Below are 16,930 nucleotides of genomic sequence, written 5' to 3' on the forward strand. Positions count from 1 at the left end.
ATTTAGTTGTATGAAAATCTAAATCTGTATTATGTATTGTATTTCTTGAGTCTGTAAAAAGATTAGAAGATTAGACTGGTGTATTTTTCTGTAAACAGTTTCAAGCCTAAGAATAAGCTCTGGAAGAAGATCAAGCAAAGATCATGCCTCAAAGAAAAGATGTAGAAGCTTGGAGTTGAATAAATCTGTTTTATGAAAAATGTTCTAAGTCAAGATATCGACAAGTCACAGATCAAGTTATATAAAGAAGTAATTCAAGAACTCCAAAATTACTTATCAAGAAGTCCAAAATGGCTTATAGAGAAGTCTGAGAGATATCAACAAGTCAAATAAAGATGTGAAGATTGGAGATATCGACAAGTCATTTCAACATGCAGAGAACTCAGAGATATCGATAATTCAAATGAAGATGTGAAGATTGGAGATATCGACAAGTCAATTTATTATTAGAGATCTCAGAGATATCGACAAGTCAGAATGCATATAGAGATATCAGAGATATCGACAAGTCATTTCTACATGTAGAGATTTAGAGATCTCGACAAGTCAAGTACATGTATAGAGATCTAGAGACCTCGACAAGTCAACTACACTTATAGAGAACTCAGAGATCTCGATAAGTCATTACACTTATCGAGATGTCACTTATCTATAGAATAAACTGGAGATCTTGATATGAACCTCAAATACAATACTGCAGACTAGTTAAAAATTAATGATTATCAATCAACAAATGATCTATTCACTTAGATTGGGAAGTCTACAAAAGCAGCTTGAGGGGTGCAAGATCAAGGGCCAAGATTAACTGACAAAGGAAGGTCACAAACTTACAAGATTATGCAAAGATTTACTAAGCCTATAATAGAAAGATTCAGGGATTGCTTAGAAAATGATTTAGTGCATCTTATTATATGTTGTGTAAACCAGTGTTACTAATCTATAAAGTAAACAATGGTCCTTTGTTTTTAATTATAATAAACAGATCTATATTTTCTTATACTCTCTCAAGAAAGAAGCTGATTTCTTTTATTTTAAAGAACTTAGAATTTGTAGCAAGACAAACTTAATCAATAAAAATTAAGTGAGTTTTGAAATATTTTGTTTGTAGTGCTTGTTATTTTAATTCTGCTAACACAATATCTCTACAAACATTAACTGCTTTGTTCACCACAACCAAGTAAGTTTCAAAAAGGCTAAAAATTAAGAAAACACATTCACCCCCTCTGTGTTGCACTTAATATCTATCAAGTGATATCAGAGCAAAATATGAAAGAAAATAGATAAAGATCTTGGAGGTATGAGTGCACAAAAACTAAGTGGTATCAAGATATCAGCCTTTGACAGGGCCAACTATACACTATGGAAAAAGAAGATGATGCTGTTTATAAGGATGGCTAATTCATTATATATCCGGATTTTCAAGAATGGTCCTTTCACTCTCTTGGAAAGGGTTGAGGAATCTATAGATGGAGACATGGTCATCCCATCTCATTATGCCCCTAAAGACCCCTCAAAAAACACTAAAACTGAAAAAGAGAAAGTCTCTCTAGATAGTGGCTTGCAATTAATTCTGATAGAGTCACTGGATAATGTGATGTACAATAACATTGTCAACTGTGACACAGCCAAACAGATCTAGGAGAAAATAGAGATTCTGTGTGAGGGAACAGAGGAAGTTAAGTTCAAATCAAAGGAGGATATTGATGTCTCAGTATGAGGGTTTTATGGCCAAGCCTGTAATAACCCCAAATATTTTGGACTTTTTGTAAACCTTATGAAGAGTGATTTTGTTGATTATGCTGATTAAGAAAACTTTTCATGCCACACTATGTAGCAGTTCTTTTATTGATATTCTGAGATCTTATTAGTACTCTATATGGTATATAAGTGTATGTAAAGATCATCAGAATCCAAATTCGAACACTTTGATTTTTTCCGAAAATCCACCAGATACCGAAAGAATTGAGTATAAGGTAACATGATTAAAATGATTTAAATTCAATGATTATAAGAGATGATCATAAAAGGAATATAATACATAGAGAAAGGTTAGGGGAACCCAAGTAATAAGATCCCGTATATGATCCCTCAAACGATTAGCAAGAACGAATGATAAACGAGTCGTAAAATAATTAAATGACAAGTAATGCAAGAGAGATTAGTGCAAGGATTAAGGATGATAATCAAGTAATTAACCAAGGATTAGCATAAAAGATGCTTCCACCACCAAGTGATGACAAGTGGAAAATGATGAAGTCACCAAGGTGATGTCATGCTTAGTCACACTCTACTCACTTTAATCAACCAATTAATCACCCAAATATCCCATTCACTTCCATTTTCCACCACAAACACATTTAACAAAGTAAAACCCCTCCCAAAAACAATTTCTCTCGGCCTTCTTTATTTTTTAAGAGGAAAAATTCCAAAAATCAAGATCCAAGCTTTGTTAAATTACAAGGTAATTATCCAAGGCCCCTTATGATTAGTTATTTCTACCCTAGAAGTTTAAGCTCCAAATTCCTTCACAATCTCTTTTAATTAATCAAGGAAGAAGATTAGGAATAGTATTTTCATGTTACTAACTTTGTTTTCTTTGTTTTTTCTTTAAGATCCAAGCATTCCTAAGCTATCTCAAGGCTTCTTAAGGCTTCCTAGCTACTCTAATCACTCCAAGGAAGGTATAACACCTCCAAACCCTAACTTTACTTTGCGTATTAGGAATGTTTTTGATTGTTATAGTAATGAGAAGCATGATGCTTGTGTGTTTAGATTTTGGATTGGATTTGTAGTGATTTGGATGTTAGAATCTTGTTTAGAGTTAATGAAACTTAAGTATCGTTAGTAGTTCATGTTTGGGGTTGAATGAATTGGAAAATCTTGAGATTTAGGACTGATGTAGTAAGGTTTGGATGAGGGTTGGTTGTATTTTTGATTGTGAGTTGAATGGTGGTTATTTGGAGTGGTTTAAAACTTGATAATCGCGTAAACATAGCCGTCGTAATGCCCATTTTCATATAACTTCTTGTTCTTATTTTTCGGGACAGAGAACTAACTGTTGAATCTGAGACTTTTACATGTTTAGCTAGATTATGTCGTAAGCTTCATTTTGATATGTGGTTCACTTAAATCCAATGTACGGTTTAGGAGAAACGACCGTTTTAAGTAACGACGTTTCCTGAACGAACCATTTCCCCTCGCCTTACTTTGAAACCTTGGTTAAGGTCCTTAAATGACTAATTGGAGTATGGAACAATTATGTAAGCTTAATAGGTCAGCTGGTAGAGTATTCACAAAAGAGTCGCCTTAAAATTCTTAACGGTTAAATTATTAAAATGGTGGAGCCGAGGGTGCACGAGCGACTTATGTGAATCATTAAACGCAAAAGCGAACGTTAGGTTCTAATTGGTTAAAGACTAGTTTCTAAAGCGAGCGTGGTTTAATTCCAACTAATATGTTGTTTATAGGTTACCAGACTCACCCCAGGCCTTTTACCACCCCCAGTCGCTCATGCAAGTTTTCTACCCGTTACACTATTGTTGTGATGTATATATTTATTTGTGCATTATCTTGTGATAAGTGCATAGTTGTTATTAGCAAGTCTTGTGATATATTGGAGCATGTTGTTATGATACATATATGCATGTCTATTTCGTAATCTTGATATCTCATTGATGATTCAATTGATTATAACTGCATAATACCTATGCTAGAGATAAGCAGTACTTGCGTATACCCTTAGTATAGGGGACCCGGAGTTGAACGTTTTTCTAAACCGGGAGGCGATGTTTCCGAGTATATTATATATATATAATAGTTTTCAAAACTATTAATCGAATAAGGTTTATTCGATAGTTTTATTTAATGAATATTATTTTAAATATTTATTCGAGGACTTATGACTCCGCTTATTTTATTAAATAATATTCTTTATTTTCCTAAAGAATAATACTTCGATACTTGCCAAGTATTCAGAAAATAATTGATACTATCAAATCATTCTTACTTTAAATATTTCCAGAGATTATTATCAAACTTTATCAAAACTATTTTTGGAAAGTTAGAGCGGATCCCAAAACTCGTTTTCAAATTTAAGATCTTCCTTTCGAAGGGGATTTAAATACTCGCTCAAAAATCTGAGGGATTCGGCTCCTTGATGTATTTTTATATTCGCAACAAGGTTGCTGTTTTGATAAAAGAGTTTTTGATTACTTACCCAACACTCGGGAAGTAAAATTCTTGGCACAAGTTAATCCATTAACAGGCATCGCCTGGGAAATATCGGTGAGTTTTTCTTTCCAACTAGATACGACTTCTTGGTGGAGCCGTATCAACAAGTTTCCACTTGGGGAAAGGGGGACGAGCTTTATGTTTCAGAGTTATGGATTTCATCTGAACTAGGAGTGGCATAAGTGGTCGAGTGGCGCCGGCCCAGCCTTATTATATTGGCCCAAATGGCTCGAAAGTTCCGCTAAGACGGTCCATTCCTTAAGAGTACAGTGTTCGGTTGACAAGTAAATCCGACTGTTCTCCTCTACATGTAGAAAATGGTGGGGTTGCACTACTACGACTAATCATCGTAAGTGGTCTTCCTAGCGCGGCAAACTCCCGTAAAGAGTTCATTATCCAGTTAGGATATTTCTGTAACACTACACGGAGCATTTCGATCGAAAGGTTACGGATGGGTTATTACCGAAGCGTTGACAGGGTCAAATGGTTATAATGATGTTTCCCTCAAATGAAGTATCTCGTAACTTCATTTCTTTTAAACAATATTTCAAAGTTTGAATCTATTCAAGTTTTATATTGTAGTCTCATCTATATGATGAACCTTTGAAAACTTATTATACTTTGAACAGTGGTCGTTCAAGTAGTTTTCTAAATTGGTATAAGTATAGTGAAGTATTTGGTAACTTCATCTCCCTTTAAACTTATATTTAGTAAGTAATTATCTTACACTCGATAAAGATTTCCAGTAAGTTACCTATTTAGATACGTGCATTATTGATTACACTATATATTATCTTGCGAGCTGTTATGCTCACTCTTGCTTCATTTTTTCATCACACAACAACAGTTAGGAAAGATGGCCAGACTCCAGCAGACCCAACACAAGAGCGTGGGAAGCGTCCCACATCTTCCCGTTGATATCATAGCTGTTATAGTTGCAGAGGTAGATCTATCTGTAGACCAGGCACTCTACTTTTGGGAATCAATTATGTATAATTATAACTTGTGGTAGATAATGGCAATTAACTGTAAACTTATTAAGTAATCATCTTGGGTTGTAATAACTTTTAAATTATGGATTCAAGGACTGGTACTTATTTCAATTTCATCTCTGAGACTATAACGGGTTGTGGTGTGTGTTATTGTAAGGTCACAACATGAGGTTATTTATTTTTAATTAAGTTAAGTGATATTTATGGAAAGAAAGACAGTGACGACCCGGATCCCCGACCCCAAATCTGGGGGTGTTACAAAAGTGGTATCAGAGCTAAGCGTTATAAACCATAGAGATGATGCGACGATATAATAATAAACTCACAAAGATAATAAGAACTCTTGCCAAGTTCATGGTCGGACTACTTAAAGTAGCACTGACAGTTAAAACCCTTACGGGAACCCTTATAAGTATCATGATAGTAACTTAGCTCGTTTAATGTGTAGGCGCATGAGATAGAGGACCCAGAGATGTTCGAGCGTGAGCATGATGAGGCACTGCTAGATGCCGAGGATCGGGAGGAGCCTGAGGAGGAGGAGATGGATGAGGAGGACCCCTCAGAGGAGTCAGAGACAGAGGTTATTGCGATTTCAGATGAGGAGGACCCGGATGAGGTCCCAATAGCTGAGGAGCATGTCGGAGCTATAGTGGAGTATACTGGTACCCCTCTACCCTCACTCCCCGTGGTCAGAGCTCCTACCCCTCCACCACTATCTTGGAGCCCCTATGATGACAGCTCTGAGACCCATACTCCCGAGCCTAGGCAGACCGAGGAGGGACCCCCAGCGGCTCCGGATTCACCACCTCTCGACCCTGCCCATAGGCAGTCTTTGTTAGCTCACGGCTATGTTCAGGATGTTCTGAGGACTCGAGTGGCTGTTGCTGAGGCCCGACTGAATGAGGCCAAGAGAGGGTTGGATGTAGAGAGAGCTGGTAGGCGTGCACGAGCTCATGAGGCTAGAGCTACCATACCCCGAACCCTGAGGAGAGAGCTGACTGGGATAGAGCTTATGACCCGTGCGAGGCTCCGATCACTTCATGGAGGTAGACATGGCAGGATATCCAGGAGGCAGGCTGATTACACTTTCCGTCGTGTGATGGAGAGAGTGTGGGAGTTGACCCGCTCTGGTGATTGATTCAGGACCAGTGATGTGGTAGTCTAGTCGTGTAGTTAGTCGAGGCCATAGTAAGAGCTAATTTTCCGGGATAGTTGACTTGTATATAATATCCCTTTCTCTGACTAGACAGATAGACTCATGTATTTCACTTTTGGGCAGATGACTGTAGCACTGTTGTACTTTTGACCAGATCAAACTATGTATTTCTCGCATTATGTATATATTTGTTTCCTTTCAGTTCAGTTCCTTAGTGACGAGATCACTGTCTTTATCGTTATTATTACTGCACTTCTTATTAAAACTGTCATAATATAATAGAATTATGAGATACGTTCTCCCCATTATAGAAACTGTGCAAGGCACAATCTTATATATGATTGTGACCTAACGTTGAATTTTCCCAAAATTTATCAGTATCATGCCGCCAAGAAGGATTGGAACTAGGGCGAACCCTGGGTCTGAGGACCAGGGAACCTATAACCAAGATGGTAGGAACCAAGAACACAGTGAAGAGGAAGATGAGGATTATGTTGAACAGGATGACTCCCAGTATGAAGACGAGGAGGAAATATATGATGTTGAAGGATTTGAGATAGAGGCTGAAGAAGGAGAAGCTGAGGTTGAGAAATAAGTACCAAACCCAGGCATGGATCCCATGGGGCAGTTCATGCAACTACTAAGGCAGAATTTGGAACGTCAACCCAACCCACCCCCTCAAGAAAATAACAATGTTATGGCAAACTCTTTCAGGGCTTTCAAGTCGCTTAAGCCCCCTGAGTTCCACGGATCAGCCTACCCAGTTGAGGCAAAGGCATGGCTAAAGGAAATGGAGAAATCCTTTAAGATTATGAGTACCGATGAGGCACAGAAGACTGTATTTGCTACCTACCTTCTGAAAGAAGAGGCCAACTACTGGTGGGAGGCCAAGAAAAACCTGGAGACAGATGCTATTATAACCTGGGAAAGGTTCAGTCAATTGTTTTTGGGAAAATATTTCCCGAGGTTTATGGAGAACCAGATGGAGCTAAAGTTCTTAGAACTAAAGCAGAATAACTTATCTGTAGCAGAGTACGAAGCAAAATTTACTGAGTTATCAAGGTTTGTGCCGGAGTTTGTGAGCATCGAGGAAAAGAAAGCTAGGAGGTTTCAGCAGGGACTGAAACCATGGATTTAGAATAGGGTGGCAATCCTTGAGCTTATAGATTATGCCACTCTGGTGCAAAAGACAACAATTGCAGAAGCCGGAAGTGAACAGATGCAGAAGGAAAGAAAGAAGAAAGGAATAAAGAGGAAAAGAATGAGCATGGGCGGAGGTCCCGCAGGAGGGAGCTTCCCAACTAGATTTAATTGAGGAGCAGTGTCCCTACCAGGAAGGAGTAATGGGTTTAAGCGGCCCGTAAGTGTGAATGTGAGCCAGAGCGGTGAGAAGTCAGGAATGTCCTATTCCAAACAGTCTCGACCCCCATTGCCAGCCTGTAACCTAAAGTTCTTCATAGTTCTTTCTGACCACCTTGAACAGAAGATATTAGCCATTAGAAAAGGAAGAGATTTGAGCAGAATGACACTGGAGGTGCTGTATGGAATCTTGAAGACAAATGAACTTGAAATGTTACCAAGAAAGTCATTAAGGGCAAATCAAGGACATGTGTTTGATGGATCCCGTGCCTTGGTTGTTAATGACAATGAAGCAAGTGAAGATGAACACACTACTAGAAAAACGTCAATAGACATCGGCTAAAAACCGATGTCTATAAATGCAAAAATCCGATGTCTTCGTGGGTGATGTTAAAGACCCCCCCCCATTTAACATCAGTTTTAAACTGATGTTAAATACAACATATAACATCAGTTCTTTGTTTAAAACCGATTTCTGTATCTTGATATTAAATTTCTCATGCATATCTAATCTTTATATATCATCATAATATGATATTTTTATCAATTTAAATATATGTGAGCTAAGAAAAATCTTTCAATTTAACCAGTAAACTGATGTTACTAGTACCAGTAACAATAGTTTTCATCAAAAACCGATGTGAACAATACCTTTGACATCGGTTCTTAATTGGTAACCGATATCTATTTGTAACAAACTGATGTCTATAATGCTCAGTAACATCAGTTTTTTATTTCAAGATTTTTTTTGCTATAGTATTTAACATCGGTTTTTACTGATGTCAATGGTCAACGAGAACTGATGTATTAAGTTTTGATAGACATCATTTTCCATTGTAATGATGTTTATACCTGTTTTATTAATGCACATTTTAAAAATATAGATTCCAAAAACCAATGAACTACCAAAACCAATTGCTGCACAATACTAGTTATCCATAAATCTAACAACCAATATTCAAACATCCGGTACAATAGATTCATCTAATCCAAATATCAAGTATTACACATATCCATCCATATATTATACTACTGTCTATACAAAGAATTTGACTTGGTACCGACAATAGCGTGAAAAATATCATTTGAGGAACGCCTTTGTTCTTCTGCATCTTTCCACTTTTTAGTAAAGCTCCTGTAACATCTGGTTCCGTATGATGATAATAAGTTTTTGACAGACCTGAGAGGATTAATTTTGTTGTAGAATACTTCAAGCTATTAAAACAATAACAAATAACTATCCTAAATCAACAGAAACAAAGAAAAACACCAAAAAAGCATGACATTCACCTGCCGCTTTACTGTCTTAAGACTAGTTGCTAGTTGATGCTTATGATTGTTTACCGACACAAGTAGCCTATGGTCAGGATTACGGGTTTCTTGAGCAAGACTTTGCCAACACTTCTTCCTGTAATTGTTAAGCTGGCAAGATAGAAGGTTAGAAACTACTACACAAAAAAAGTAAGTTTACATATAAGCTGATAATAAGAAAACTTAATAGTTCAGGGATACCTGTTCCTGTGGTATCTTCTCAAAACAAAATTTTTTGGTTCATATAGTTTCAGCTTCTTCAGCAGCTGGTAGAACAAGGGTTCGGATACTCAGGAAAGCCAATAATTTCTCGATGCATGAGAACAATAATTGAAAATAGCCCTGTGCAAATGTTATATACATAAATTGGGAAATAGTATTTGTGATTAAAACATGACTAAAATATCAGAAACTCCATATTTAAAAAAGGAGGAAAATCATTGGCTTCCAACTCATAAAAACTTTTAATAACATTAGTAGTCAAAGTGTATACTAGAATATATAATAGAATCAACTGATCAGCAGCAATTGTTTCAAGCTATAAAAAAAGGTTTATCTGACAACAAAATGCAACATCTTGTTTAGGCTATCTTCAAACTAACCTTGCCCTGGTTTTCCTTGGTAGTTGCAACCAACGGGAGTTCTGCTAAGTCACGTCCAAAAATTCGAAGAAGTCCAGCAGATACCACAGTAGAGCTGCATGATATAATAGAGCTTCAATAAAAACTAATGGCACTAATATGAGACACAAAAGGAATATGCAAAAATTACATACTTGACTGTCAAGATTGCACAGTACATTCCACTCAAGTCTTGGCCCCTTATATTCCTTCTACAAGATTCAACATAACCACAAAAACGGTAAGAAGATTACACAATGGAACAAGGTACTGAATGAAATAAACCTTCCAGGTTATGGTGACTGTGATGCTTACCCATAAACCATTGATGGGATATAATCACGTCCTGATAATACATCAACTATAGGGTCGAAATTCTCCTGCAAATTAGGTAGTTGAAGTCAGAGAAAATATAACAAAATGTTTTTTTGCAAGGTTACTGCCTTATTATTTAACGCCGAATATGCATTCAAGCCCAAAGAAATAACTAAAATATAACAAAGCATGGTAGCCTTACTACTGTTGTTATGTTCATATTGCATTGTATAGTTATCTTTGATAATAACTGAAACTTTGAGAATCATCACAGTCATCCAACAAAACCAATTAACAGTTACATTTATTTCAGGTAATTAATCGTATTATAAATCTACACAGTCTGAAAATAGCAGAAAATGCAGGACATATTTTTGATAAATAGATGAGGGAGTAACACAACATACTGTTTCCCCATATATAGTTCACAGCATTCGGTAAACATTAATTTTGATGCATTCGCATCTGATAATATATCACACTATGTCAATACGTACTTGTGCTGCAGCAATTATATGGTAAGGACAACTCAACTATTTCAGATTATATACAATAGCAGAGTAAGTAGCTAAGAAAGTAGAAACATTGAACTAAAACTTGCAAGAAACAAGCAGAGCAAATGAAGACCCAACACAAGCCCATGCAAAAATATTAAATAATCCAAATTAAAGTTACTAAACAAATAGCAAACAATATTGGAGCAGTCACGATACCCTGCATAGTTACAGCAGATTACTATGCAAGCATACAAAGATGCAGCTTTCATTGAGAAGAAAGTAAGCAATCTAGCACAGTGTCAAGTGTGTACATGCTTAAAAAGTATTTGTATATATAACGGGACTCTAAAAAGACACTGACCTAGTGGGAATACAAAAAATACCCCTACATTGGACTACTATATACAGGCATTCTTATAAAGAATCAAACTCTAAACATATACAACTTTCAACAAAAAATAGAAGAATGATTACATGGCATATATCAGACAAGGAACCCTTTCCCAGAGAAGATGATGTCCCCGTGAAATCAAGAACGTCATCTATTAAGTGAAATGCCAAACCCTGCGCAAGAAAAAGACACAAAATGGATTACCAAACATATTACTGGACCAATATATTATTGTACATACAATATAGATTAACCAAAGCAGTATGGTAAAAAGTGATGAGATGTTCTAATACTAAATTGGAACGCAAAAGACAGCCTGCCTGATGCAGCCTCATGCTTTTATTTTATAATTATTAAGAAATCATCTGTAATGAAAATCAATAAATTTATACTTTGAAACTATTATAGGAAGTTCACTGTTTAATCTGCTTTTAAACTCTCAATTCTTGACTATACACCCACTGGGTAAAGTGATGGTCACTCGTGCTTTAGCAGAGAGCTTTCATGTACTCCAATAACTTCTACTTGAAAACACAATACATAAGTGATATGAATTACAGAATTGGAGCAGCAATAAGAATGGATTACATACAAGATTTTTTCCATAATCAAATGCCAACATCGAAACTTAAGATGTCTTCCCTGCAAGAAGTGCAATTGCTTTACAACTGTTTGAAATCATTGACGCAGTCTTGTAATATGTCTTTTGCAGATAGTACTCCATACTGCAGAAAAAAAATGAGTTCACATCATTATTCTTAGAAAAGCATTAAACATGCAGTAAAGAAACTATCTACTATAACATTGTATAAGTACTATAAATGAAGGCTTTTACGCAGCTTTGTACAAATTGAAGTTCGAGAATTCAACACGAGAGCTAATAAGCAAAAATATTAAATAGTCCAAATTAAAGTTACTAAACTCCCTCAATCTCAGCTACTAAACAAAATATCAAAGAAAACGCGTAAACTAAATTCACATTAATGCAATAACATCATTTTTCTCTTTCATATATTCATAAACAACTTTCCATTCAAATTCAAAGAGCGATCGAGACAACAATAAAACAATTTAAAAAAATAACCCAATTTAGAGTAAAATGCTCAATCTAACATGCATAATTAAAAAAATCACTAAACTAATTAAAAAATACAAAATTTGGATTTCAAATTTAAACCCCCAATTCTAAAATTAGGGTTTGAAGTTTACCGAATTCAAGTTTTAACCACCGACTTAGATTTAACCTCAATCTTAGCTTTAAACCTTGACTCGGACTTTAAACTCCGACTCGAACAACCTTCTACGACCCTTTAAATTTTGACGAGAGCACATAGAGAGATATAGAGAGATAGAGAGAGAGAGAGAGAGATGGAGAGCATAGTCAAGAAAGAGAGAGAGAGAGAGAGAGAGAGAGATGGAGAGCTGTTCTTTCAGTCGACAAAAGTGAGAGAGGAAAGAAATGAGATTTGGTTTTGTTTGGTTTTATGTTTTATGTTTTACGATTTAAGAGTGTATGAATTTTCATTTTAATTTTATTTTAATGTTATATTGAAAAGAGGGGGATCTATGACTTGAAATTTTGCTAAGGCAAAAAATGAGGGGGAAATTTTTAAGAGGGAATGAATTATTTGGTTAAGGGGGGAAAGGGGGAGGCGCGCTTGAATTTTTTTTTAAAATAGACTTATAACATCGGTTGGTCTAAGAAACCGATATGTATCTTACAAAAAGACATCGGTTGAATAAAACAGATGTAAAAATCACCTTTTACATCGGTGCCAACAGCAACCAATGTTTAAGAGGCGATGTCTATTCTACTTTTTCTAGTAGTGACAAGATGCACAGGCTCTGTGGAGCAAAAGAGCAAAAGACCTCAAAAGCAAGTTATTTTGGAGCTGGAGGAAGATGAGTATTGTACCCTTGATGAGCTGGATAAAATGGATCAATATATGGATTACCTGGATAGAACTCTAAAATTAGGGTCAAAAAGCCAAAGTTTTCGAAGAACAAGGGACAGTCCTCCAACAACAACAACCGAAAGTCAAAAACACAGTTTAACTTAGCTAACAAAGGAGGTTACAAAACTGGATCTATTGACAGATCAAAGATAAGGTGTTTCAATTGTGATGAATTGGGCCACTTTGCTACTGTAAGTCATATGTCATAGCCTATTTGTATATTCGAGGATTCAACTCAACTCAAATAAGAATGTAATAAGTAAATAGTGGATCGACCATCAGAGAGATCTCGCAAAGTAATATCTGTCAAAGGATTCAGAAACAAGGTTCATCTACAGACTTGAGGAGTTAATTCACTGGAAGAAGTTCAAGAAGTTGATCATGCCTCAGTGATATAAATCAAGATCGTGGATTTAATCAAGTGACAGAGATCTCGTCAAGGTATCAATAAATTACAAGGATTTAATCTGAAGAAAATCAAAGTGTCAAAGTCAAGACATGAAGAAACGTCACGGAAGTTAGTCACTCATGAACCAGACAGTACATCGAGTATCAACGTTGAAGTGGTGGAATTGATTCATAATTTTCAGTGATTTTCAGAAGATTTGCAGAAGAATGGTTGCTGCTCAAGACTAGAATTAATTCTCTATTAATTAATTAAGTCATCTAATTTAATTAAGAAAATAAATTATATCTGCGAAGAATAATTTATTTATTAATTGAATTAATTGATTAATTAATTCTGAATTAATTCTAGGAATTTTCAGAAGTTTAATTGGATTAAATTCAAGCATTAAATCAGCAAGACAATTGAAAATGAACTAGCATGACAATCTGGATTGTCATACCGATTGTCATGCTAGGCCATTTTCAATAGTCTCACCGAAAGTTACACTAGGAGGAGGATTGTCTTGCTAGTTCATTCTGATTGTCATGCTAGTTCATTCTGATTGTCATGCTAGTTCATTCAGATTGTCTTGCTAGTTCAATCCATTGTCCTACCGATTGTCTTGCTGAGCTCAGGATTGTCTTGCCAGTTCAATTCTATTATGTTGATTAAAAGAAGCAGACAAGCAGCAGATCATTTATCCATCCAATACACAAGTCAAAAACAAGAACACAGCAGCCGCAGCAAATATTTCATTTTTCATCTGCTTACTTCAAGATTAAATTTCTAGTTTGTAAAGTTAAATCCAATCAACTAGAAATCATTCTCTTGTTCTTGTGTAACAATCTAGCGGATCAAAATCCCTAGAACTTAATCTCAAATCGCGTTTAGCATTTGATTCTAATTATTACAAAAATAGAAAAAGTTCATGTCGAATTTATTCTAAATTTGTGATAATTAATTTGAGATTAATTCCTTGTAATCGATACAGTTGTTGTAACACCTTTCAAGTTTAATAATATTTTTATTTAACTTGAATTTTGTTTCACATTTTTTATTCCGCATTTAATTCGATTATTCGGTACTGTTTGTATTCAACCCCCCCTTCTACAAACACATTGGGACCCAATAATTGGTATCAGAGCCTTCTGATTAACGAACAAATCAAGATCCTAGACTTTTGTGATTTTTCAACTCCTTGAATTTTTATTTATTCAAAAATTCATAATGACTTCACATAAAGTTGGAACCGTTAAAATTCCACAATTTGATAAAGAGAATTATATCATGTGGAAGAAGAAGATGCTATTATTTTTACAAGTTGCAAATCCCAAATATTCAAACTTGTTAAAGAAGGGTATAAAAACTCCGATGGTTATTGAACCGGAGGTAATAATAGATGGTGTGGTGACTACTGAAGCTAGAACCTATCCAAAATAGCCTGAAGATTTTACTCCTGCTGAGAAGGAAGATTTTACTTCAATTAATATTAATTGATTCCCTTGATCCCTTGATGAACAGACATGTGATGAACTGTAAAAATTCCAAACACATGTGGGAAACTATTGAGGTGATTATTGAAGGCACAGAGGAAGTTAGGGAGAACAAGTTGGAAATCCTAACCTCTGAATATGAACATTTCAAATCAAATCCAGGAGAAGGAATTACTGAAGTGTTTGAGAGGTACAATGCGTTGATCAACAACCTGAACATCAATGGAAAGTATTATTCAATCAGGGAGGTCAACAAAAAGTTCCTTTTAACACTGCCAGCTCATCTTGAACATAGAATCACTGCCATTAGAGAAGCTAGAGATCTGAGTGAGATTTCTTTGGACAGGCTCTATGGAGTGTTAAAAACCTATGAGTTGGAGCAGATTCAACAGAAGGAAGTCTACGGGAAGGATAGAATGGTCAGCACATCTACTGCACTTGTAGCTGAAGGTCAACAACAACAACAATCTCAACAGTTAGAAAGAATGGTACAGTTGTCCAAGGGTGAGGAAAATGAGTTAGTAGCAGAATATGATCCTCCTACTACAAATTAATCAAGTGATGATTTTTATTCCTTGGAAGAGCTGGAGCAATTGGAAGATGAATCAATGGCCCAAATTGTCAAGAGATTCTCCCATGTCAGATTCAGGAGGAATCCCAAGCTTAAGTACAAGTCCAACTACAACAAATTCCAGAAAGGTGGATCTTCATCCTCTAACACCAGCAGTGGTGGGTACAAAACAGGGATGGTTGATCGAAGCACCATTAGATGCTATAACTGCAATGAGTTGGGACACTTTGCCACAGAATGTAGGAAGCCAAAGCAAGTAAGAAAGAACTCTGAAAGGGCTTATCTGGCAAAGGGAAGAAGCTGGGATGATACTGACAGTGAAGATGAAGATGAAGGAAATCTTGCTCTTATGGCTATTGATGGAAAAGCTTCATCGTCAAGAATAGAGGTAAAACTTTCTGATGCTGAAATGGTTTATCATCTAAGAGGTAACTTAGATTGTGCACGTCGTGATAATGAACTGTTAAGTTTACAGATCACAGACCTTGAGAAAGAGGTCAATGAATTAAGACTTGTGCACATTAATCAAGACAAATTAAAAGAACAGGTATCTTTTCTAGAGAATAGAGTTGACTGTTATAGAAAACTCGAAACTATTCTCAAAGACAAGATCACCGGTCTTGAGACTAAGGTTAGAGCCTACTTCAATTCTTGTTCGAAGGCTAAAGAGTTCTACAGTAAGCAAGCTGTTAATCAAACATCTGGAATATGATATGATTACAATGCTGCTATTGGAGAATTAGGCATAAACTCCCCTCCTCGTGTCTGTGCTAAAGGGAGGGAAGTACCACATGTGCTTAAGGGTGTTGATGAACCCCTCTATAAAGCATCAATTGCTGAACCATTTGATGCGACCTCTTCTGTTATTCAAGAGGAAATACGTGCTGAGGATCATGCTAATGAGAAGATTGTTTCCAAGTCAAGTGAGTCGAAAGTTCCAGTCAAAGTTGTGAAAGCAACTGAGACTAACTCAGACACACATGAGTTGGATAACAATAATGCCATGTCTACCATGCATAAATTGCCTGCTGTTAATCACTCTCATAAAGCATGTGGTGTTGCTAATTGTATGTCTTGTGCTTTTAATATGATGTATGCTTATTTTAATGGTAAGCATGTGTCTAATGATAAGACTACTCCTCGTCAGCATGTGAATAACAAGAAGCATGATAGGTCTAAGACTGCCAGTCCTTCGAAGGCTAGAAAGGAGACATTTATGCCTAAGCTTAAACAGAAATTTGTTAAGGCTATTTACAAGGTCAAATGTTCAGTCATTGAGAAAGTTGAGACAATTAAAATTAAAAATGTTGTTTTGCCTGACAAAGGACAGTTCTACAAGTATGCCGGGCCCAACCAAGTTTGGGTTCCGAAGAAGGTCTAATCCATTTGTAGTGCAGGGCATTAAACAAGTATAACCGGTAGTGTGGATTCTTGACACTGGATCATCAAGACATATGACCGGAGATAGAGCCCTGCTATCAAATGTGGTTGAGAAAGCTGGCCCCATGGTTACCTTTGGAGATAACAGCAAAGGTTTATCTGAGGGATATGGCTGTTTGCAAGCTGGGAATGTTATCATTGTAATTTTGTATATTGTGCTAGGTTATTATCAGGAAGCAGTATCTAACATATAGCACCAGTGACGAGACTTG

General features: G+C 36.1%; 1 protein-coding gene across 2 annotated transcripts; it reads right to left on the minus strand.

Moving 5' to 3' along the window:
* Positions 1-9,257: 9,257 nt before the first annotated feature.
* Positions 9,258-10,090, minus strand: LOC141663565 (increased DNA methylation 1-like). Of its 2 annotated transcripts, none has more exons than XM_074469347.1 (4): positions 9,984-10,090; positions 9,824-9,880; positions 9,651-9,744; positions 9,258-9,390 (listed from the first exon to the last, which is right to left on the minus strand). In XM_074469347.1, exons 1-4 carry the CDS (start codon positions 9,992-9,994, stop codon positions 9,289-9,291), a joined length of 264 nt encoding a protein of 87 aa, XP_074325448.1. In that variant the 5' UTR covers positions 9,995-10,090; the 3' UTR covers positions 9,258-9,288. The 2 variants fall into 2 exon arrangements, 1 of the variants encoding a protein (XP_074325448.1); XR_012551547.1 differs by having other exon boundaries at positions 9,290-9,314.
* Between the last annotated feature and the right edge of the window lie 6,840 nt (positions 10,091-16,930).

The sequence above is a fragment of the Apium graveolens genome, chromosome 6 (assembly GCF_009905375.1).
Source record: "Apium graveolens cultivar Ventura chromosome 6, ASM990537v1, whole genome shotgun sequence".
Taxonomy (NCBI): domain Eukaryota; kingdom Viridiplantae; phylum Streptophyta; class Magnoliopsida; order Apiales; family Apiaceae; genus Apium; species Apium graveolens.